Genomic DNA, 24,554 nt, shown 5'->3' on the forward strand with positions numbered 1-24,554 from the left:
ACGCCGGGTGTGTGTGGCCTAAACTCTGACGTACGTCTATACCACAGTCTCATGGTATGACAGAATTCATAGCAATGCTGAACTCTACAATTCTGACAGACAAGGTAATGGAGGTTAGAGCAAGCTGTTCGTAGCATGGCTGTACTATGTTACGCCAGTGTTCATATTAATAAAGAACTAATAAGCCACGATAAACGGACGAGAAAGGAATGGGATTAGACTGAGCAACGAATGAGAGGGAGCACATGTCTTCATCCATTTTATAACCTTGGTAGTGTGCCTCCATACCTAAAAGCACCCCAGCAGCTCTTTTACTCACACGATGTGTTGAGTGCTATTGGCAAGGGATTTCAAGTTGATTCCGTATTTCTAGATTTCCAGAAGGCTTTTGAAACAGTACCTCACATGCGGCTTGTAATGAAACTGCGTGCTTATGGAATATCGTCTCAGTTATGTGCCTGGATTCGTGATTTCCTGTCCGAGAGGTCAAAGTTAGTAATAACTGACGGAAATTCATCGAGTAAAACAGAAGTGATTTCTGGCATTCCCCGAGGTAGTGTTATAGGTCCTCTGAGCAGCCCTCTTAGGTTGTTTGCAGATGATTCTGTCGTTTATCGTCTGGTAAAGCCATCAGAAGATCAAATCACATTTCAAAACGATTTAGATCTGTATGGTGCGAAAATTACCGACTGACCTTAAATAATGAAAAGTATGAGGTCATCCACACGAGTGGTAAAATTAATCTGTTAAACTTGGGTTCCACAATAAATTAATCAAATCTAAAGGCCGTAAATTCAACTAAATACCTGAGAATTACAATTACGAACAACTTAAACTGGAAGTAACAGATGGAAAATGTCGGGTGAAGACGAACCAAAGACTACGCTTTATTGCACAACACTTAGAAGATGCAAAAGGTCCACTAAAGAGACTGCCTACACAACGCTTGTAGGCCCTGTTGTGAAGTACTGCTGCAGATAGAACTAACGGAGTATATCGAGAAAGTTCAAGGAAGATAGCACGCTTCGTATTATCGAGACATATGGGAGAGAATGTCACGGACGTAATACAGTAATTGGGATTGACATCATTAAAACATTCTCTTTGCAGCGGGGTCTTCTCACGAAATTTCAATCACCAACTTTCTCATCTGAATGCGAAAATAGTTCGTTGACGCCAACCTACAGGGGAGAAACGATCATCATAGTAAAATAAGGTAAATCAGAGCTCACACGGAAAGATACACTTGTTCGTTTCTCCCACGCGCTCTTCGAGAGTGGAATAATAGAGAATTATTGTGAAGGTGGTTCGCTGAACTCTCTACAGGGCACTTAAGTGTGATTTAGAGAGTATACATGTAGATGTAGAACCCTGCAGATATACACGACTAGTTGTTACGCCCCATTCACTTCCTGACTTGACACACAACCCAACACATGGCTGCTCGCACCACATGACTCAACAGACTCCTTTTCATAATCGGTTGCTGACAACTACTTCAATCGACTCTATGCATCTTTGATATTGTGATTCTTCAATTTCTCCAGGCGTATTTTATGACGAAATAAATCTCGGGTGAACAGCCTGGTATGAGTTTGCATAGGAAGCGCCTGACGGAGGAGCGGGAGGGAGACTGTCCTATATACAGGGCGAGTCACGTAACATTACCGCTGGATATATTTCGTAAACCACATCAAATACTGACGGATCGATTCCACAGACCGAACGTGAGGAGAGGGGCTAGTGTAATTGGTTAATACAAACCATAAGAAAATGCACGGAAGTATGGTTTTTAACACAAACCTACGTTTTTTTTAAATGGAACCCCGTTAGTTTTGCTAGCACATCTGAACATATAAACAAATACGTAATCAGTGCCGTTTGTTGCATTGTAAAATGTTAATTACATCCGGAGATATTTTAACCTAAAGTTGACGCTTGAGTACCACTCCTCCGCTGTTCGATCGTGTGTATCGGAGAGCACCGAATTACGTAGGGATCCAAAGGGAACGGTGATGGACCTTAGGTACAGAAGAGACTGGAACAGCACATTACGTCCACATGCTAACACCTTTTTATTGGTCTTTTTCACTGACGCACATGTACATTACCATGAGGGGTGAGGTACACGTACACACGTGGTTTCCGTTTTCAATTACGGAGTGGAATAGAGTGTGTCCCGACATGTCAGGCCAATAGATGTTCAATGTGGTGGCCATCATTTGCTGCACACAATTGCAATCTCTGGCGTAATGAATGTCGTACACGTCGCAGTACATCTGGTGTAATGTCGCCGCAGGCTTCCACAATACGTTGTTTCATATCCTCTCGGGTTGTAGGCACATCACGGTACACATTCTCCTTTAACGTATCCCACAGAAAGAAGTCCAGAGGTGTAAGATCAGGAGAACGGGTTGGCCAGTTTATGCGTCCTCCACGTCCTATGAAACGCCCGTCGAACATCCTGTCAAGGGTCAGCCTAATGTTAATTGCGGAATGTGCAGGTGCACCATCATGCTGATACCACATACGTCGACGCGTTTCCAGTGGGACATTTTCGAGCAACGTTGGCAGATCATTCTGTAGAAACTCGAAGTATGTTGCAGCTGTTTGGGCCCCTGCAATGAAGTGTTTGTTACAACACGCAACTGAACGTCGGACGTTTCAAGCGTCAACTTTAGGTTACAATATCTCCGGATGTAATTAACATTTTACAATGCAACAAACGGCACTGATTACGTATTTGTTTATATGTTCAGATGTGCTAACAAAACTAACGGGGTTCCATTTTAAAAAAACGTAGGTTTGTGTTGAAAAACATACTTCCGTGCATTTTTGTATGCTTTGTATTAAACAATTACACTAGCCCTTCTCCTCACGTTCTATCTGTGGAATCGGTTCGTCAGTATTTGAAGTGGTTTACGAAATATATCCAGCGGTAACGCTAGGTGACTGACCCTGTATACCTGGCGCCGGCCCACCGCCGGTCAGTACATCAGCGCACCTGATGATGGCAACGTGGTCGATTGCCGAAATATTGTGTCCTATGCAAACTCATACCAGCCTGTTCACCCGAGATTTATTTCGTCATCTTTCATCTTGTTCGGCAAAATTTTTCCCTAACCTACCAAAAGGCGTGCAAGAGGAACGACAGCAGCCCTGTCCAGTTTCCTGACAAAGAAAAATCCACATTGTCCATAAAATTATGTATCTATTGACATAGCTCCTGGGTTGACACGATTATTATTTCAAAAGTTGATGAAATTAATTGATAGATAAATGGCATCAAACGATTTCCTCGGCAATTAGAGAACACCGAAGGCTTGCGTAATCAGGGGATTGTCGTCTCGGGCGGGCGGAGTATTTTTCCGAACCCCAGATTAATTATTCTTGATATTTCGCAAGACGGCGGAAATCCACAAAGACTGACCAAACCGCTGTTCTGAAATTTGTGCCACATATACTTTGCAAAAGAGGGACAATAGACCATCCGAGGCGTCTCACTTTTCTCAAAATTGTCCAGTAACTCTAGTAACCTCTGAGCTACGAGGCTGTGCTTCGCTGTTCAGAACGTAACTGCCACCTTAGTTAGGTCTGCTGCGGGGTCTGCTTTCCGCTGACCTTGGTGTAGCGCCCAAGTTAACAAAAATTATTAGATTGGTGCTTACCATCTCAATCAGCTGCAGTTCTATTAGACTGGTGCATAAGCTCACATTTTTCTTTTCTTTTTTTTGCGTATCGGTAGTCTCGTTGATGTAGTTCACTGTTCCTATTTGAGTTTACATATTATGACTTTGCCATTTGCAGATAGTGAGTGGTGCTCTGCACGCTAGAAAATGGAGTGCCAAGTGGAGAAATGGCAACATTTTCCACATAGTCTGTAACCTCCCGCTCACTTATCGACCTTAATGACAGTAAAATTTAAACCGCGTGTACCTAATGGAAATTTGGGAAAAGCTATCGTCACCGAAGTTAATCTGCCGGTAAAGAGGGAGGAAAGGGTTACATCTAAATGAAAGGAAAAATGCAAATGAAACTGATGAAAATTAATTTTGAAAAAGTGTAAAGTTAATAAAGAAAGTAAATGTGCGGTCGTTACGTTAAAAATTAACTGGCGTTAATTAGATACTTGAGATTTGGGGAAAATTACGGTCGCCAGTCCTATGGACAACTACTATAATAACTGAAAATGAAAGATTAATGCACATATAATTAGCACTAAAAGCGTGGCAACTGAAGTTTGACACGTGTTGTGTGAAAACTGAATGTTTGTCAGAAGTAATAAATTTTGCTACACTCTGACTTAATTTAGCAGAAGAATTAATAAAACCGGAAAATTGAAAGTTAATTTAGTGACTGGAATTAATAGTGATCTTTGTTTCTGAAGCACTACGGAATTAAATAAAATGAGGTTAGTCTTGGGCTACCTCTACAATCATTTCAAAAGCTACTTGAATCTACGCAATTTAGAAATAAGAGATTTAATTTTGAACTTGAATTAAATGATTCTGAACAATTAACAATAGTAAAATTTAGTACGTACCAAGCTGAGCTGCAGTCACAGGTAAGCTAAAATATGGTAACAAAACTCGCACTCTTAATTTGTGCTTGTGTAATCTAAATATTGTAGCCAGCTATGAATACTTTAACTGAACTTTGAAATTAAAGCAGTGAAATGGAATCATATTACTTTAATGCTGGCGTTTGAATTTCAACGACACTCGGGTTCATTCCGGAAAGGGAAGGGACCCTGCTTGGTAATGCAATTGGGACAATGAGCAACAAAGGTTCATGCTAAGTTGCTGTAATTTTGAGAATGGAACAATTTTAAAAGCTGAGGTCTGCCATACAGTTCTAAAACTTTACGTGCTTCCAGTCTTCCTTGTTGGTTGGTTGAAGGTTTGAAGCCGTCGATCGAGGAGGTGGCGACAGTCACTCATTGTCAGCCGTCGCTGTTGCAGAAGCTGGATGTTGGCGCGCCTCCTTCTCGACACGGTCACCAGGCGAGACAGGCTCTTGATGTGCGCCAGCTAATGCTTTCCGTCCGCGTCACCGTGTCAGAAACTATCACAGCAAGTCGAGCGCAATTACATGCTGCCAAACCCCGAAAGCGCGGCAACTCGCGGGAGCGTCACACAACACACCTGCTCCACTGCACCACCCCAGCCAGACTCCCTCTGCTCTGTCCGCGCTCCACGCGGCAGAGTTAACACTACCAAAGATCCCAAACACTTTGGTTCTCCACACGACCTATCGATGTAGTCGTTCGACAGCATAGTTTTCCCTAGGCCAGACCCAGCATAAAAATACAAATAATATTTACAAAACAAACCAATTATACATCGACATAGATGCATATATATATATACAAATAGTAAAACAATTACAATATACAACGACAGAGAAACGTCATATCTTCAGGTAACAAAATAAGGAAAAAAATTTATAGTACAATAGATGGAAATAGGAGGATATGCATTTCTGGCATTACAAGTCTGCCTGAATTCGATAGAGCGTGACAGCAGCGGAGGCAACCAGAACCATTTGTTCCGTCAGTGGGGACAATACCACTGGATAGAGCACGGTAATGAAATGGTTTTCTCGTTTTAAGCAGGATCTTCTTCACCTTTTTCACATTATCCACGTTTAGGAAGACATGCGGGGTTTGATGAAAATCGTTTAAACGCATACAATACCCCACGTCGGTGTACTCGAGAACTGGCAAATGCTATGAATTGTGATTTCCTCCATTGTGCGACATTTTCAATCGGATGTATGGGTAACGAACGAATGTTTCAAGCTAAAATCACAACAATCAACGGGTGGGCCGTATGTGCATATCTGCTTGCTCGTCATTTACTGGCTCGTGAACAACAACGGCCTTCCCTACCCTGTATCGTTACTGATGAGAAATGTTGTCTTTATGCTAACATGGGGAAAAGAAAGGATTGTTTGAGACCAGACAAAGCAGCAGCGGCCCTTTCGAAGACCTGCACGCATCCACAAAAGGTGAGGTTACACAGCCGGTGGAATAGCGATGGTGTAGTGTACTACGAATTGCTTCCCCACCGCATAACCATTACTGCTCACATTTACTGTCAACAGCTGAGATGTGCTGCAGACGCAATCCAAAAACGATGACCAGGAAGACTGCGCGAAGCAATGTTACTCCACGATGAGGCCTGTCCGCATTCCGCTAGACTGACAAAAACACTATACAGGAGATGGATTGAGAAGTCACTCCATGTCCACGTTATTTACGTGATCTTGCACCCTCAGATTTTCATCTGTCAGCTTTCTACCGAGAAACGCTCAAGGAACTTCATTAGCAATGAAAATTCGCTCCGAACATGGCTCAATGGGTACTTCACCTCAAAACCACGTGATTTCTACAGACGCTGAATCGAGAAGTTACCCCAGCGTTCGCAGACTGTTGTTAACTAGTGAAGGAGAACATCCTCATATTATTGGTGACTAAAATCTCTGTTATATGTATCTCTTTTGTTTATTAAACTCATGGAAAGACACTTCGAAGTTGTGCACCATTGCAGTAGATTGGAGCAGGTCGTTATTCTCACTAACAAGGGTGTTTCCTGCATTTTCATCTCTGCGCACACGCTTCTTGTGCTTCATAGCAGCTATGGAACGTACAGCACATGTTGGTGAGCTTTGATCAGTAATATTGTCAGAAGTATTTCGGTTGTTATTATCATAATGATGCTACTGTTAGGATCCCAATTGGTAGGCATGATAACGGTAAGTAAAATTTCGATATAGGTAATTTTTTACTGCGCCTGCCTGGGATTCAGACATCTCAGTTCTCTCGGCTACTTATCATTTTAACATAACTCTGAGTGCACTCTATCTAAACAGGGGCTGAAGGACTTACTCGTTTTAATCACTTGCTTTATTGACCTGGAGCCAGATATTTACATGCCAGGTTTGATATGATTATTTTGTAACAGGCTAACTCGGATTTCAGTGTGGTTTTTGAGCATTTTATTTAAATTTTTAAGTGATCTGTATGTTTTCTGGTTAGTATAGCTCCCGTGTTACCTCCTACAAATGTTCTTTTTAGCTATGAGAAACCTCTGGTAGATGAAATCGGGCCCTTTGTCGGCCACGGTCAAGGCAGAAGCAGTTTATCAGGTGAGACTACGTGTTCTAGCTGACTGGGAAACAGCTGACAGACAGCTTCAATAATTCCTCAGTCTTATCTCAATGTTCAATTATCAAAAACGTCAGCAACTACTCCAATGACCAGTAATACTTCACCCCTTTTTTTAATGGATGAGTGAATATTTGTGCTACTGCCGAAAATGTTGGTGCAAACCTGTGGTAATAATTCGCCAAGTCCATGAAGTGAGGGTTTTTGCGGTGCGCGTCTGTCATTTAAATGTATAGCTGCTTTCCTAGCAGAATTGAAATACGTTCCATACTCATCAATGGTTTAAATAACGTTGCTGAATTTTGAATAGTTTATTGTTTTTCTCTGGTTTTGATGTACTTTGATTGTGACAGTATGCCAGTGTAGTTCAAGTGCTAAAGACAATCATGTGATTGCTTTCTTCCAAATAATAACAACTACAAACGATCTAATAATTTGTTTGGTAAAACCAACTAACTGAATGGCCGTTGCTACTAGAAGCAGAGATGCAGAAAGTGAACAACCAGAAAAAATTACATATGTGGACATAAATGTCCACAGAGCAGTGCTGGGGCAGTGGATAAATAGACTTTACTGTCGTTACTTCGTTATATTAAGCACTTAAGTTGTCTGTGGGTGCTTTACACCTACCTTCGCCGTTTAAAAAAGCCTGAAAACTGTTTTTGCGTTCAGTCAGAAAGCATACTGATCATAATTTCCAGTCTGCAAGGTCACACAACTGTTCGAGCTCACCGAAAGAAAACAAGTTCCTTCTTGCAATTTACTCAGCAGGATCAGACACTATGACTACAAATAAAAGTTTTGCGTTCTAACTGATTGGTATGTTCTTTAAAACTTCACACGCACAAAATATAATAACATCACTAGTAATAATAACAATATTCCTATCGGAAACAGCACTATTAACAGTTCAGAGGTTACTTCTACAGGAAGTTCCAAGTCAAACGGTGGCTCTGAGCACTATGGGACTTAACATCTATGGTCATCAGTCCCAAGTCAAATGGTCTATCGTTCTGACTTCTAATCAGCAAAAGTTGATTGCTCACCTTGAAAGTGGAAAATTAATCTCGCCACATGGCACACGGTTTGTCAACATCGTTCATGGCACACAGACTGTTACTTCCGTGAAATCTAAGCGATCCAAGACGGTGTACGTCCTCGCTAGTTCACTTCCAAATTTTACGGAAACGCATGCAAGTCTTCCTAGCTTTGACGTCATCCGTAGCACAGGGCACGCATGCGTTTGACTGACGTGGACATGTTGATATCTCGGTGCGAAGTGTCTCTCCTTGCTGCTTATCTGGCCGTAGTTATACAGGGTGTTCAACTAAATGTGTTTGCCTCTGTAAGTTACGAAGTAACAGGAGACGGAAATATTTATTGTGGTAGCTCGCCATAAGACACGTTACACTGTCTGCAGAGCTACGCACATAGTTTATTGCGTTATTATCCAAAGAGTTACAGCAAAAAGATACAATTTTTTAAATGGAACAATAGTTGTTTCTATCATGCACTGGAATCAGTAACACCAGCTGTGTATACATCAATTTAAATTACATTCCTATCACTTTTAGTTTAGGAGCTACAACCCTTCAAAGTTTCAGTGGCAGAAACCACACGCTGTACATAATAAATGGCTGTGTGGTGGGTGATGGATGTTCTGGAGGTGGGAAGTTGATTTAAATGAGATATTCAAATGTGTGTCCATGTTCATGAACGCACAATGCAATGCGCCTTCTAAAGGATCTGTGGACGAGATGTAACATCGCCGGTGTCACGGAGCAACATGCGTCCTCGATGCGCCGTTTTAGATCATCTGGGGATGTGGGCTCAGTGACATAAACACGATCCTTTAGATATCCCCACAAAAAGTAATCTAATCGTGTTAAGTCGGGCGACCTTGCGGGCCATGAATGAGGGCCATAGCGGCCCAACCACCTTCCTGCAAACCTATTGTTTAGTTCTTCCACAACAGCACGCGCAGAATGGGCTGGGTGACCATCGTGCTGCATCCGCATATGGACCCTCGTGCATACACACATGTTCAAGGAGACCACTCAAACTGTCGACTATGAACGTGCGATATAACTCACCTGTCAGCCTACCTGGGAAATGGTGTTGACCGATGATTTCATCCCCAAGGATTCCACACCGTACATTAATAGACCACCTACGTTGACCGTCGACAGGTCGCACCAACCGAGGATTGTTCAAATGGTTCAAATGGATCTGAGCACTATGGGACTTAACTGCTGAGGTCATCAGTCCCCTAGATCTAAGAACTACTTAAACCTAACTAACCTAAGGACATCACACACATCCATGCCCGAGGCAGGATTCGAACCTGCGACCGTAGCGGTCGCGCGGTTCCAGACTGTAGCGCCTAGAACCGAGGATTGTCTGCGGCCCAATAGTGCACGTTCTGGCGATTCACTGCACCATAATTTATTAACGTGGACTCATCAGAGAACATAACACTTTGCAGAGACTCCAGCGTGAAATTGCGCATGACCCATTCACAGAATGTAACTCTCGCACGGAAATCGTTCCCATGCAGCTCCTGGGTCAGTGACAGGCGGTAGGGGTGTAACCTGTGACTGTGCACAATGCCCCACACAGATGTGAGACCGACACCAGCGACTGCAGCAACGGCTCGTAAGCTGACATGAGGATCGTGGTGTACTGCAGCTAAAACAAACACCTCCGTCTCCTCACTTCTTGCAGTTCTTCGTCTGTTACTGTGGCGCATTACCAAGCTGCCTGTTTCCCAAAGTCGTCGTTCAGCACGTGAGAACGTAATGGCTGCCTGAGCTCATCACCCAGGATATCTTACGACGTACGCCACGGCTGCTTCAGTGGCATCGTGTCGGCACTCGCCAAGCGTTAGCAACATGTCAACGTACCCGTTGTTCATGTGTGCCATCTTCATCCGACATCAATAACTGTGGTATATTGAGCCCCGTTTGTCTGTGTGGGTCGAACTGTCGTGTGCGGCGACAGTCGGCAGTCTAACAGCGCATCGAGGAAGCTTCTCGCCCCGTGACACCGGCGACGTTAGAACTCGGCTCCACCACATTTAGAAGGAGCATTGCGTTATGTGCAGCGTGTGTGGTATCTGCCCCTGAAACTTTGAAGGGTTGTAGCTCCCAAACTAAAAGTGATAGGAGTGTAATTTAAATTGATGTATACACAGCTGGTGTTACTGATTGAAGTGCATGATAGAAACAACTATTGTTCCATTTAAAAAACTGTATCTTTTTGCTGTAAGTCTTTGGATAATAACACAGTAAAATGGTTCAAATGGCTCTGAGCACTATGGGACTCAACTGCTGAGGTCATTAGTCCCCTAGAACTTAGAACTAGTTAAACTTAACTAACCTAAGGACATCACAAACATCCATGCCCGAGGCAGGATTCGAACCTGCGACCGTAGCGGTCTTGCGGTTCCAGACTGCAGCGCCTTTAACCGCACGGCCACTTCGGCCGGCAATAACACAGTAAACTATGTTCATAGCTCCGCAGACAGTGTAACGTTTCTTATGGTGAGCTACCACAGTAAATATTTCCGTCGCCTGTTACTTCGTAACTTACAGAGGCAAGCACATTTAGTGAAACACTGCGTATATCTACAAGGCTCATGAACCATTCAGTTATCAGCTGCACACAACCCTTTCTGACCACGGGTTACCTGATCAGTCTTTCAGTATCCGAGTTCTTCCTGTTCCTCCAGTGGGGCTATGTCGAGGTAGAGGTTCCATCTTTCGATGTCACTCTGTGAGAACCGATGGTTATTAGCTTCTCCACGTTTAAAGGATACATCACACTGGATGCTTGAAGTTGCTTCAGAACAGCACAATTTTCAGTTCCTCTTGAAAATGGTCTGGATGCGAAGGATGAACTCGGTTGTGAACTTATGTAATGTATATATCAGGAAATGGAATGCCCTATCAGGAAATGGAATGCCCTTAAATTAATAGAACTGACAATCCACGTTACTGTAGCTACTAAGAACATCAGATCAAGAGGGCTTGTTGAGAAAGGAGCTTCAGACTGACCATCCATCTGTCATACTATATGTGGACCAACCATTAAGTCCATCTAACATCTGTGTAAAATCTTGATAATTTTCTTTGTATGACGATGGTAAAATCGTATATTTAAGTTCATTTTTTGTATAAACATCGCTTAATGACAATTTTTAAACAGACTGCACAATAAAGAATGTGTCGTAAGCCCACTTAAAGGAATCCGTTCATGTTGAGACTCTTTGAACGATACGGAATAATGTGCGCATTTCTGGCTGTTACTAGGTCAGTGCACCTGCTGGCTATCTACTCACTGGTGATAGCCGTGAGCCGACTGAGTGTGAACCCTTTCCTGGGGATAGTGGCGCAGGGGGCGGCCGAGCTGCCTGCCCACTTCATGGTGAACTACTTTGCGGCGAGGTTCGGTCGCCGTTGGCCCAGTGTAGGGAGTGCACTGTTGGCTGCGCTGGCCAGTCTCCTCATCTTCTGCCTGCTGACTGGTGAGCTGCATCCATGCGTCTTTTTTGATTTAGCCTCTATTTTGTCTAAAAATTGGATGAAATTCAAAAGGGATCACAGTTAGTTGTCCAACAGTCAGAGAAGGGAGCTGTGGTAACTAGCTGGGTCAATAATGAAATCAGTAGAAATGGAGCAAAGCCAACATACGAGGTGCATTCAAGTTCTAAGGCTTCCGATTTTTTTTTCTAATTAACTACTCACCCGAAATCGATGAAACTGGCGTTACTTCTCGACGTAATCGCCCTGCACACGTACACATTTTCACAACGCTGACGCCATGATTCTATGGCAGCGGCGAAGGCTTCTTTAGGAGTCTGTTTTGACCACTGGAAAATCGCTGAGACAATAGCAGCATGGCTGGTGAATGTGCGGCCACGGAGAGTGTCTTTCATTGTTGGAAAAATCCAAAAGTCACTAGGAGCCAGGTCAGGTGAGTAGGGCGCATGAGGAATCATTTCAAAGTTGCTATCACGAAGAAACTGTTGCGTAACGTTAGCTCGATGTGCGGCTGCGTTGTCTCGGTGAAACAGCACATGCGCAGCCCTTCCCGGACGTTTTTTTTGCAGTGCAGGAAGGAATTTGTTCTTCAAAACATTTTCGTAGGATGCACCTGTTACCTTAGTGCCCTTTGGAACGCAATGGGTAAGGATTACGCCCTCGCTGTCCCAGAACATAGACACCATCATTTTTTCATTACTGGCGGTTACCCGAAATTTTTTTGGTGGCGTTAAATCTGTGTGCTTCCATTGAGCTGACTGGCGCTTTGTTTCTGAATTGAAAAATGGCATCCACGTCTCATCCATTGTCACAACTGACGAAAAGAAAGTCCCATTCGTGCTGTCGTTGTGCGTCAACATTGCTCGGCCACGTGCCACACAGGCAGCCGTGTGGTCGTCCGTCAGCATTCGTGGCACCCACCTGGATGACACTTTTCGCATTTTCAGGTCGTCATGCAGGATTGTGTGCACAGAACCCACAGAAATGCCAACTCTGGAGGCGATCTGTTCAACAGTCATTCGGCGATCCCCCAAAACAATTCTCTCCACTTTCTCGATTGTGTCGTCAGACCGGCTTGTGCGAGCCCGAGATTGTTTCGGTTTGTTGTCACACGATGTTCTGCCTTCATTAAACTGTCGCACCCACGAACGCACTTTCGACACATCTATAACTCCATCACCACATGTCTCCTTCAACTGTCGATGAATTTCAATTGGTTTCACACCACGCATATTCAGAAAACGAATGATTGCACGCTGTTCAAGTAAGGAAAACGTCGCCATTTTAAGTATTTAAAACAGTTCTCATTCTCGCCGCTGACGCTAAAATTCCACCTGCCGTACGGTGCTGCCATCTCTGGGACGTATTGACAATGAACACGGCCTCATTTTACAACAATGCGCATGTTTCTATCTCTTTCCAGTCCGGAGAAAAAAAATCGGAGGCCTTAGAACTTGAATGCACCTCATACAGTCATCTTGTGTAGAGACTATGACGGAGTGTTACTAACAGACTGGAGATGGGTAAAACTGAAAGAGCAGTGGACATATTTTCATAAAAGAATGGTCGCTTTTCCTATTGCTCATAGACTGTGGCATAATTAATAACCACCTGTTAGACACTGACGAAATTCAGTAATAAATGACCAAGTACAGTAACATGTGATGATGATTAATATACGCTGTTACACACTCGAATGTTTAGAATACCATCCCCAACACAAATTTGGTGCGGTTCTTATTCACCTTGGCCTAATGGTGTAGTGTAGGAAACTATTCTGCTTTGAGCAAGGGGTAATGCACTTAGTTTCCTATTTACAGCAATAAGTCATTGTAAGTAATTGAATCGCTCATGAATGGGATAGCAGATTTTATGGGGAATACAATACAACAAGTGCGAGAACGATATACTGTCCTAACTGGACACAAAAAATACTCAAATATGCTGATTAATACAATGTACAGCTATATAGTTAATTCATAAATTTAATCAGCTCGAAAAGAATAGCAAAAATGCTGACAATATGATCAATAGTAAAATAAACAGAAATCCGCTGAAATTTGACCTAAATCATGAAGCGAGTGTAAGTACTCTCTGTGTCAATATTCAGCCACTTCGACAATGGGGAAGAACAAAAATGAGAGAAAAAATCCATATCAATTATGGAAAAAAATCGTTTGCTGATGCTAGATGGCAGTCTTAGTGGCTCACAACTTCTGCTTGTTGCCTGTTGTTGGCCCACAGATAGCTCTGTAAATGAAACGCGATCTACACGAACTGACAAAGGCGAATTACCAGCCTGATGACCCATAATCAGCCCTATGATTTCCGAGTACATTATCAGAGGAACATGCCGTTGGTTAAAGTAACTGTTTGGTGCAAGCACTATGTACAGCTAGAAAATATAATCCGTTCTGAAAGTGGAGACCATCCACAGCTCATAATTAAACTCAAGTCCAGAATCATGGATTCAATCCAAAAGCTCTTGCTTGGAAAATGTACAAAATCAAATAATTATAATTTATTTCTGCTGTAAGCTGTTGACAATGCTTATTATAATTATACATAAAATGGTTATTTAAGAAACAGTATGAAATTCAGATAGAAGAGAGGAACAACAGTTACTCTATTTTACAAGTTAAGCACTATTTTGTTAGTAACCAAGGATGAATGCCCACATATAAGAAGATGTAGTTTTCTTGTAATATGCATCTGTTTGAAAATAAGGACTACACCACTGAACTTGTTGTAATAATTATCTGAGAAGCATACTCAAAATCAATAAACTTTATCAGATAACATCTCAGAATTGGAACCCAATTTATTTTAGGGTATATTTCTTAATAGAAATATAATTTATTGTTTTAAGATGCAAATGTACATTATATGTTGTATCACGCTAGGTTGTTAGGTTTATAGAGACACATTATCAATGTGTGTGCTGAAACAAAAAAATGTGATCACATATTAAAGAACTGGATAATACGTTTACAAGAGATAAGAAAAAGCAGAAACAGTTGAAGTAAAAATGGAGAAGAAGTGAAATGGTGCATCTGCTTTAACTTAAACTTTTATAGTAAAGAGTCTGCTGCAAAGTGTAACACTATGACTGCTAATAACACTGACAGAATATAATGTAAATGCAGAAAAAAATTGGAGTATTTCAAATTGGGTTAAAATGGGATTATTATATCAAGAAAAGAATCCAAACATTTAATTTAAAAAAAGGAATCTTAGATTTCAAATCTGATTAAGAAATCCACACATATTAAATTTCAATTGTTATCATTAAATTATGAATGTACGTCTGGAAACTGTAGAAAAAAAGAAGTAAAGGGTCAAAAGAGTTGCCCATATCATGAATTACAACCTGGATATAGTTCTCAGGTGTATCTTAACACCTATGTGTGTCTGTGCCAGGCTGGATTTACATGTCTACATCCGAACTACAGCAACACAAAAAGCTAAAAACGAAACTGCTGAAACAAAGTTTGCAAAATTCACAGACATGTGGCGTACATAATGTGTCTTCCAGTGTGTTAGAGTAAGGGTGTGATGTTCCTGTTTAATCGCTGTCCAAGGGAATGACGAAGAGGTTAATATGTTAGCTCGCTCTGTTATTGGCGGGTGAACGTATATCTCTCTCTCTCAGAACTGAACACACAAAACTTCTCTTCCTGCACAGAACACATCGCGGGTGCAGCCATCGTGGTGGCGACCATGCTGATGCAGTTCAGCGCCGTCGCCGGTATGGGCATGGCAAACCTGCAGAGCATCGAGTTGCACCCCACCTGCCTCCGCCAGATCGCAACGGGTGTCGAGTACGCCGTTGCTGGAATTTCCATGTCTTCCCTGCCCTACCTGGCGCTGATGGTACGTGAAGTGTAAGACGTTGCACATCAGTAGGTGGAAAAAAGCATTACTGCTCGATTACGAGGTTTTTCGTCCAAGTTCAGTCGCAGACGCTGCTTGGAAGGTGCTTCGGATCGTAGAGAAGTATACTGTTAAAATTTTGAGAGCACACGATCGAAGAAGCACTATTAGTTCCTCAGAAGTACACTATCTGAACTATCAGGACCCCCTTCTGTAAAGCGGAATCGACCATTATATGTCACGAGAGGCTGACGCGCCATTATAAAACGAGGCGGGGAGTACTGCGTTGTCAGTAGGGAAGAAAGAACAGCAGAATTGGACTGTCGGAAGAGCCCAGTGACTTCGACGGCGGACTATTCACTGGCTGTCACCTGAACAGCAAATCCATCAGGCCCATGTTGAGTGCTGATGATGCGACTGTGAAGTGGAAACATGAAGGGACCACCACAGCTAAACCGAGATCAGACAGACTTCATCAGACCTCGTGTACTGACGAACTGGGACCATCGAGCATTGCAGAGTGTAATCCTCAACAGTCCAACGAAATCAGTTGAAGTAATCACTCGGGAGTTCCAAAGTGATAGAACAGTGACTGTACATAGGGAGTCAAAAAGAATGGCGTACAATGGTCGATGAGGGGTTCTTAACCATCCATTTTAGTAGTCAGTTCTAAGTGACACTTGAGGAGGTGTAAAGAGTGACGTGTAACCGCCATGTTCAGTTGTTAAAAACCTAGTCAGCTGGTCTCATAATTTTGAAATGAGAGTTAGTATGAATGTCGCGTAATAAATAATTCGTGTGAAGCGTCGTTGCGACAAAGGTCAAGGTCCATTGTGGAAACTAAGCCACTGAATACTAAAAGTAATGTGATGACGTAATGTTCTGACAGAAATTAATAATGCGGATAATAAGATTAAAACTAAATGTAATATTGTCAATCGGAAGACTGGTCAGCCTCACAGGGCACAGCATACCATAGCAATAAAGCTTAATGATGATCTTTTGAGTTACAATTCGCAAGTTGCAAGTATTTTGAACAATCACTTTCTGAATGTAGCAGCAAAAATAGGGTAAAAGGGTTAAGTTGAAGAAGCAAAAAAATATGTTAAAATGTCACTCCCCAGGACTTTAGGTCTTTAGAAATAGCACCATCATCCACCACTGAAATTAAGGGAATTATAAATATTCTGAAAAACATGAACTCATGTGGTGTTGATGGAGTGTCTAACGGAATTTTGAAGTGCTGTTCTAATTTAATAAGTGGAGTCCTTAGCGATATATGTAATGCTTCGCTGTCACAGGGAATTTTTCCACACAGATTGAAATGCGCAATTGTCAAATCTCTTCATAAGAAAGAGGACAAGAGTGACGTAAATAATTATAGACCAATCGCATTGCTGACTTCATTTTCTAAATTATTCGAAAAAGTTATGTATTCAAGAGTAGTCTCACATTTGAGTGAAAATAATTTACTCAGCATGTCACAGTTCAGATTGTGGAAAGTTTACTCGACTGAGAATGCTATCTACACATTTACCCATAAAATAGTACAAGCTCTAAATATCAAATTATCGCCAGTTGGTATTTTTTGTGATCTTTCCGTGGGATTTGGCTGTGTAGATCATGTCACACTCTTAGAAAAACTCAGGTTTTATGGAATTGAAGGCTATACACACAGCTAGTTTGAATCATACTTAACGAACAGAAAGCAGAAAGTTGTGCTGAATTACACAAATAATGTTGGGAGGGTGGTAAATTCTAATGAATGAGGAGTTATCACAAAGGGAGTCCCACAGGGTTCAATTTTGGGTCATCTACTGTTCCTTATTCATGTGAAAGATCTCTCACTTAACATTTAGGAAGCAGAACTAGTACTTTTTGCTGATGACACTGCAGGAAAAGCAGTTGAAAATAGTGTTAAGTATGTCTTTCAAAGAATTATTAAGTGGTTCTCAGAAGATTGACTCTCCCTTAATTTTGAAAAAGCCCACTGTATCCAGTTCTGTACACCAAACAGAGTCATACCGACAATTGATGCAGCATATGAACAGGGCTGAGCTAAGAGGGCAGATTTCTCCAAATATTTGGGTCTTCACATTGATGACAGCTTCAACTGGAAGAAGCATATTACTGGGCTTCTCAAGTAATTAAGTTCAACTTCTTTCGCTCTTCGTATAATCGCTAGTCTTGGTAATAAACAGATCAGCCTCCTAACGTATGTTGCATATTTCCACTCAATAATGTCTCATGGAATAGTTTTCTGGGGTAACTCACCACTTAGACATGAAGTATTGATTGCAGAAAAGAGAGCAGTGAGAATAATTAGTGGTGTTCACCCAAGGACGTCATGTGGGTACCTGTTCAAGGAGTTAGGTATTTTAACTGCACCATCAGATTACATATATTCGCTAATGAAATTCGTTATAAATAATCCACTCAGTTCGTGAGAACAGCGATGTTCATACGTACAACACTAAAGAAAAAAATGACCTTTCCTATCCGTTATTGAAGCTGTCAGTTGCTCAAAAAGGAGTACATTAATTCAGCAACAAAAATCTTTGATCATTTTCCCTATAACATAAAGTGTCTGGCAGGTAGCAGATCAAGTTTTAAGTCTAGCTTAAAATCATTTCTTTTGGACAACTCCTTTTATTTCATGGACGAGTTTCTGTTCTGAACTGGTAAAAAAGAAGTACCTCTAAATATAGTTGCCTGTGTAGAACTAAAAATTTCAGTAATACTAATGTTAGAACTATTCATGTGTGTACATGTAGTATATTGTAACCTGACTTGTTCCACATCGTATCGATAAAATAATCGCGAATATGATCCCCGGAACATGACATAACCAAACTAAACTAAATTAAGCAATACTTACGACGGACTACACAAAATAAGACACGTACACTCGCGTGTGAGTCGTTCAAAATAAGAATTAATACTGTAAGGGAAATGCTTCATGAGAATAGTTATGGCGATACACATTCAGCTGCATGCGAACGTACGATCGGAATAGAGGCACGTACATTCTAAGTACTATCATTCCCCCTGGCCTGCGAAAAAGAATTGTGGTTAAAATGCATTTATTCATCTGAGAAAGAAAATAATCGGGCTTCGTAATTAAATCAAAAGAAAGACTGCAGGTTCTGAATGTCGCGGCAAATATGACCTAGATATTGAAACTGACGCTGGCGGCCACGAAGGGAAAGAGATGAACACATTCACGTACCTCTATTGTCGAGCAGCGCCCTAGTGAAGATCATCGCCTCCATCTAAATTCTCCATACAAAATTAAATCAATGAAAATCTTTCAGAATTACAGGAGCTGGTGTCCATGGTATCGTAAATGCGAAAATCTTATTGTCTGAGAAGTTGCTTTCATTATTTAGCAGAATTTCACTTGGAATTACAGAGCACTTCGTTTATACTTCTTATCACCAGGACATGAGAACAGCGAAAGGAAACTATTATAAAAACTAATAAACGAAGAGCGTAAATCTTCTTTTGTCCGTTAGTGTTAAACACTTTTCAAATGAATCTTCGGTATGAGAGTCGAATAATTATCTAGACATTTATCAATAAGAAAAAATTGTTAAGTTTCTTCATGTTGCCTCCTAGGCCGAATTGTCCGAAGAAATGTCAAATTCCGGGTAATGAGGCCGACCACTACACACTTGTAGTTCTTTCACTCCTTTACACACGCACTTCAATTGCACTGTTCGTGTCTTTTAAGGGATTTCTCTTCACCACTTTGCTTATATAGTTCTGGTGCCGGCCGTGGCACTTAGCTATCATCTACATCTACATCCATACTCCGCAAACCACCTGACGGTGTGTGGCCGAGGGTACCTTGAGTACCTCTATCGGTTCTCCCTTCTATTCCAGTCTCGTTCGCGGAAAGAAAGATTCTCAGTGTGCCTCCGTGTGGGCTCTAATCCCTCTGATTTTATCCTCATGGTCTCTTCGCGAGATATACGGAGGAGGGAGCGATATACACTAATCCGCTAGGCGGATTCGTGCCGGGGACCGGAACGCCTTCCCGCCTGGAAAGCAGTGTGTTAGAACGCCCGGCTAACCGATCAACGTGGTGGTGTGTTATGGGCTGGAGCGATCTTCAGGACAGCGATCGTTCAAGGCCCCTCCAGCCATCCGAATTTACCTTCTCCGTGATTTCCTTAAATCGTTTATGGCAAGAACCTTCTGAAGCCTGAAATGAATACTGGTAAACAATTTTGTGGCTTTCACAATTTTGTGGCTTTCCGATGTTTACCGGCTTTCCGACAGTTATTCGGAGCTGCTTTCGCGTTATATAATGGGCACTCATAAGTTGTTCATGTGATGTCAAAAAATTGAACAACAGTGTACAGCAGTGCTGTCCACCTTTCTTATGTGTTTACTGTTTTGGCACATTTAACTTATGCCTAAGGTGATGCTTTTGCTGCCGTCAACATAGTCGCTGTTTTAGCATTTCTGCTGTAACTGCTACTAACACAAACGTATAGTACTATAATAGTATTTCAAAGAATTATAATTAAAATATCTTGGATTTGCAACTTACATAATTAACGTGAAATTTAGTACTACATAATAGCTGTAAGTTCAGAAACATCTGATGTCTACCTGCTACGAGCTGTTCTTAATGCATCATCTAAATGTGAGTCTGTCAGGCTGGATTGATATTCTCTTGACGCTGGTCATAAATGAAAATGTGGCATCACAGAAGGCAGTGCGGCTATATGCAGGACGACAAAAGCAACAAAAGAATGTCAACACTTGACAGTGGTCGAGGAGTACTGGACCGAAAGCTCGTGGATTTTAAACCGCTCGCTGCTGCTGGAAGCTCGAAAGAATTTTATCGCTCATTGAGTGTAGTTTCTCTACACGAGTTACAAGAAATTCTGGCGAGGAATCATCCTTAGCATAAGCAGCAAGAAATCCATTGTTCATTCGAGTCATTGAGGGCAATCCATCTGTTGATACAGCAATAAGTTTAGGCAGGTGACTTGCTACCTTCTCAACTTTCAGGAATGTATTAATATGTCTCACGCTCATGAAGTGGCAACACTTTTACAAACTCCTTCTTAACATAAAATTATGAAAGACCATCCTAAAAAACAAACGACTCCCCTACATCGGAAATATCTGTGCTTCCATCAGACAGAAGTGAATAATATACTCTTTCAGGTCCTGATATAACTGAGATTCTAAATTTTTAGAAATCTGTTCCAAGCGCAAATTTATCTTTGTGACTGTCTAACAGAGATTCCGTGATACTGAGCATTGCATCTTTAACTACTTATAACTGAAAGGCTTTTTTTCTTTTCGCTAAAACACAACAGACTTCGTAAGAGGCCAATTTAGATGTCAAGTCTCTGACTTTATATTTTCGTAATTCAGAATTAACAGGGAAGTGAGCGCTGAAGTCCGCGTGATTTAACGAAAGCGACATTCTACATTACTTTTCTTGGGAACAAACACACAACCTTAGCACAATAAATACATGGGTTTTCCTCTTAATTCGAGAAAACAATATTGCTCCTCCTAATCGCTGTTAGAATTGTAGGTTCTTCGTCTTTAACCCATACTTTATTAAGAATTAGCTATCACAAACTCACAGGCTCTCAATTTATACCGGGTAGTGGCAAAAACATTGTACAGGAAGATGCTATCGGTAGAAACAACAATATAAAGAAAGAACTTGTTGTTTGTTGCATAGTTTTGTTGAGACTAAAGTGACTGTCTTCTATTCCAAAACTGCGGTCTAAAGTCTAATGTTTGTTCAGAGTAGTAACGAGTACAGATTTGTGTAATAAAATGTGTTGTTCTGAAATTTGTTTTAATAACAGAAAATGTCGGTGTTTAAATTGTTTTATGAAGGGTGCCAGGAGAACATATCACGGGCACCATGGCTCATGGAGCTGCTGGGTTGGACAACCCTGCTGTAAGCCTTTATGCTTCGCTTGGGGCATATTTCAGAGTACTTGACGGCCCAACACAAAAGTTTTGTCTGTACATACAGTGTTGAGGATTAGTGGACAAAGTACAAGACCGTCGTACAATATGCATTAGATAAGTATGTGCAAATCAAGATCGTAAGAGATGGAAAAGAGCCACCGTGGTACGACAACCGAGTTAGAAAACTGCTGCGGAAGCAAAGGGAACTTCACAGCAAACGTAAACATAGCCAAAGCCTTGCATACAAACAAAAATTACACGAAGCGAAATGTAGTGTGAGGAGGGCTATGCGTGAGGCGTTCAACGAATTCGAAAGTAAAGTTGTATGTACTGATTTGGCAGAAAATCCTTAGAAATTTTGGTCTTACGTCAAAGCGGTAGATGGATCAAAACAAAATGTCCAGACACTGTGTGACAGACTAAAGGCCGAAATACTAAATGCCTTTTTCCAAAGCTGTTTCACAGAGGAAGACTGCACTGTAGTTCCTTCTCTAGATTCTCGCACAGATGACAAAATGGTAGATATCGAAATAGATGACAGGGATAGAAAAACAACTAAAATCGCTCAAAAGAGGAAAGGCCGCTGTACCTGATGGGATACCAGTTCGATTTTACACAGACTACGCGAAGGAACTTGCCCCTCTTATTGCAGTGGTGCACCGTAGGTCTCTAGAAGAGCGTAGCGTTCCAAAGGATTGGAAAAGGGCACAGGTCATCCCCGTATTCAAGAAGGGTCGTCGAACAGATGTGCAGAACTATAGACCTATACCTCTAACGTCGATCAGTTGTAGAATTTTGGAACACGTATTATGTTCGAGTATAATGACTTTTCTGAAGACTAGAAATCTACTCCGTAGGAATCAGCATGGGTTTCGAAAAAGACGATCGTGTGAAAACCAGCTCGCGCTATTCGTCCACGAGACTCAGAGGGCCATAGACACGGGTTCCCAGGTAGATGCCGTGTTTCTTGACTTCCGCAACGCGTTCAGTACAATTCCCCACAGTCGTTTAATGAACAAAGTAAGAGCATATGGACTATCAGACCAATTGTGTGATTGGTTTGAAGAGTTCCTAGATAACAGAACGCAGCATGTCATTCTCAATGGAGAGAAGTCTTCCGAAGTAAGAGTGATTTCAGGTGTGCCGCAGGGGTGTGTTGTAGGACCGTTGCTATTCACAATCTATATAAATGATCTTGTGGATAACATCGGAAGTTCACTGAGGCTTTTTGCAGATGATGCTGTAGTATATCGAGAGGTTGTAACAATGGAAAATTGTACTGAAATGCAGGAGGGTCTGCAACGAATTGACGCATGGTGCAGGGAGTGTCAATTGAATCTCAATGCAGACGAGTGTAATATGCTGCGAAAACATAGAAAGAAAGATCCTTTATCATTTAGCTACAATATAACAGGTCAGCAACTGGAAACAGTTAATTCCAAAAATTATCTGGGAGTAGGCATTAGAAGTGATTTAAAATGGAATGGCCATATAAAATTAATCGTCGGTAAAGCAGATGCCAGACTGAGATTCATTGGAAGAATCCTAAGGAAATGTAATCCGAAACAAAGGAAGTAGGTTACAGTACACGTGTTCGCCCACTGCTTGAATACTGCTCACCAGTGTGGGATCTGTACCAGAGAGGGTTGATAGAAGAGATAGAGAAGATCCAACGGAGAGCAGCGCGCTTCGTTACAGGATCATTTAGTAATCGCGAAAGCGTTACGGAGATGATAGATAAACTCCAGTGGAAGACTCTTTAAGAGAGACGCTTAGTAGCTCGGTACGGGCTTTTATTGAAGTTTAGAGAACATACCTTCACCGAGGAGTGAAGCAGTATATTGCTCCCTCTTGCGTATAACTCGCGAAGAGACCATGAGGATAAAATCGGAGAGATTAGAGCCCACACAGAGGCATACCGACAATCTTTCTTTCCACGAACAATAAGAGACTGGAATAGAGGGGAGAACCGATATAGGTACTCAAGGTACCCTCCGCCACACACCGTCAGGTGGCTTGCGGAGTGTGGATGTAGATGTAGATTCCTAACCTTTCTTAGTGGAATCAAACATTAGCTAGTACCACCATCCCCAAGGCCTACCATCTGTTGCCCCCTCCCCCTTCCCCACACCCAACCTTACCACCAACTTTAGCACCTAACTAAAGTGTAGAATGAAAGACTTTTCTGGGAACTCTTTTGTTTTTAAAATGATAAAAGATGAATTATATTTAGTTTGTGTATGTGTGTTTGTGTGTGCATGTGTGAGGAATTCGTGGTGCAGTACAAATCCTTCTCAGAAAAGGAAAACTAACCGTCCACAGTGAGTGTAGACACTTGTTACAAAGCATGCTTCCCCTCCATTACCGCTTTCCACTGCGGCACTTGTTTGACCTGCATGCTGCAACCCCATTTGAAATCAAACAAGTTCAGATGTGTGCACCATACTTACTGTTCGTAAATCACTTCATTGCTGTGTTCCTTACTTCTGAACTGGCAGATTTGGACGACTTCAGGATGCTAAAGCTTTCTATCTAACTACTCTTATAAAAAAATAATAATAAAACCGTGCACAACACTATAGTGCACAACTTATAGTTACTGGCTTGTTATGTTGTCAATTAATTCATTTATCTGTTTCAAAGCGAGTTATGAAGCAGTTTCTGGATTACTGCAGTTTCTACCTATAAATTGGAGCAGACATTTTCTTCAAATATTTATCTTTGGTTACGTATATGTCTCTCTTTTATCATCAGTGATGTACAGGACAAAGCACAACATACGTGTGTAGTGGGTAGACCACATGAGGAACCTGTAACGTCCACCACATTGGTACTACTAATTGAAAAAAAGTGATTCTTGATGACTTATATAATCAATATTAGAGTCCTACAAAGTTGTGATAATAGTAATGATCTTTTGAAAGTAATTTAGTTTCGTGGCTGAAAAAGAATCAAATGCTTTACTTTTTATCCCTCAGAAAATTTCATTTTAGCCCTCAGGGAGCTATTACCTCCAG

General features: G+C 41.6%; 2 protein-coding genes across 5 annotated transcripts in view; one reads left to right on the forward strand and one right to left on the reverse strand.

The window, feature by feature from the left end:
• Positions 1–24,554, forward strand: part of LOC126473439 (solute carrier family 22 member 7-like) — a 555,641-nt gene that overhangs the window by 524,741 nt on the left and 6,346 nt on the right. For all 3 annotated transcript variants that reach the window (XM_050100485.1, XM_050100484.1, XM_050100486.1), the window contains exons 7-8: positions 11,479–11,693; positions 15,395–15,582. In XM_050100485.1, the coding sequence (XP_049956442.1) occupies positions 11,479–11,693; positions 15,395–15,582 (403 nt within the window). The remainder of the gene's footprint in view (positions 1–11,478; positions 11,694–15,394; positions 15,583–24,554) is intronic.
• The window catches only part of LOC126473441 (solute carrier family 22 member 21-like), a 401,751-nt gene that overhangs the window by 269,000 nt on the left and 108,197 nt on the right, over positions 1–24,554 (reverse strand). The gene's annotated exons all lie outside the window — the stretch shown is intronic.

Source organism: Schistocerca serialis, chromosome 4 (assembly GCF_023864345.2).
Source record: "Schistocerca serialis cubense isolate TAMUIC-IGC-003099 chromosome 4, iqSchSeri2.2, whole genome shotgun sequence".
Lineage (NCBI taxonomy): Eukaryota > Metazoa > Arthropoda > Insecta > Orthoptera > Acrididae > Schistocerca > Schistocerca serialis.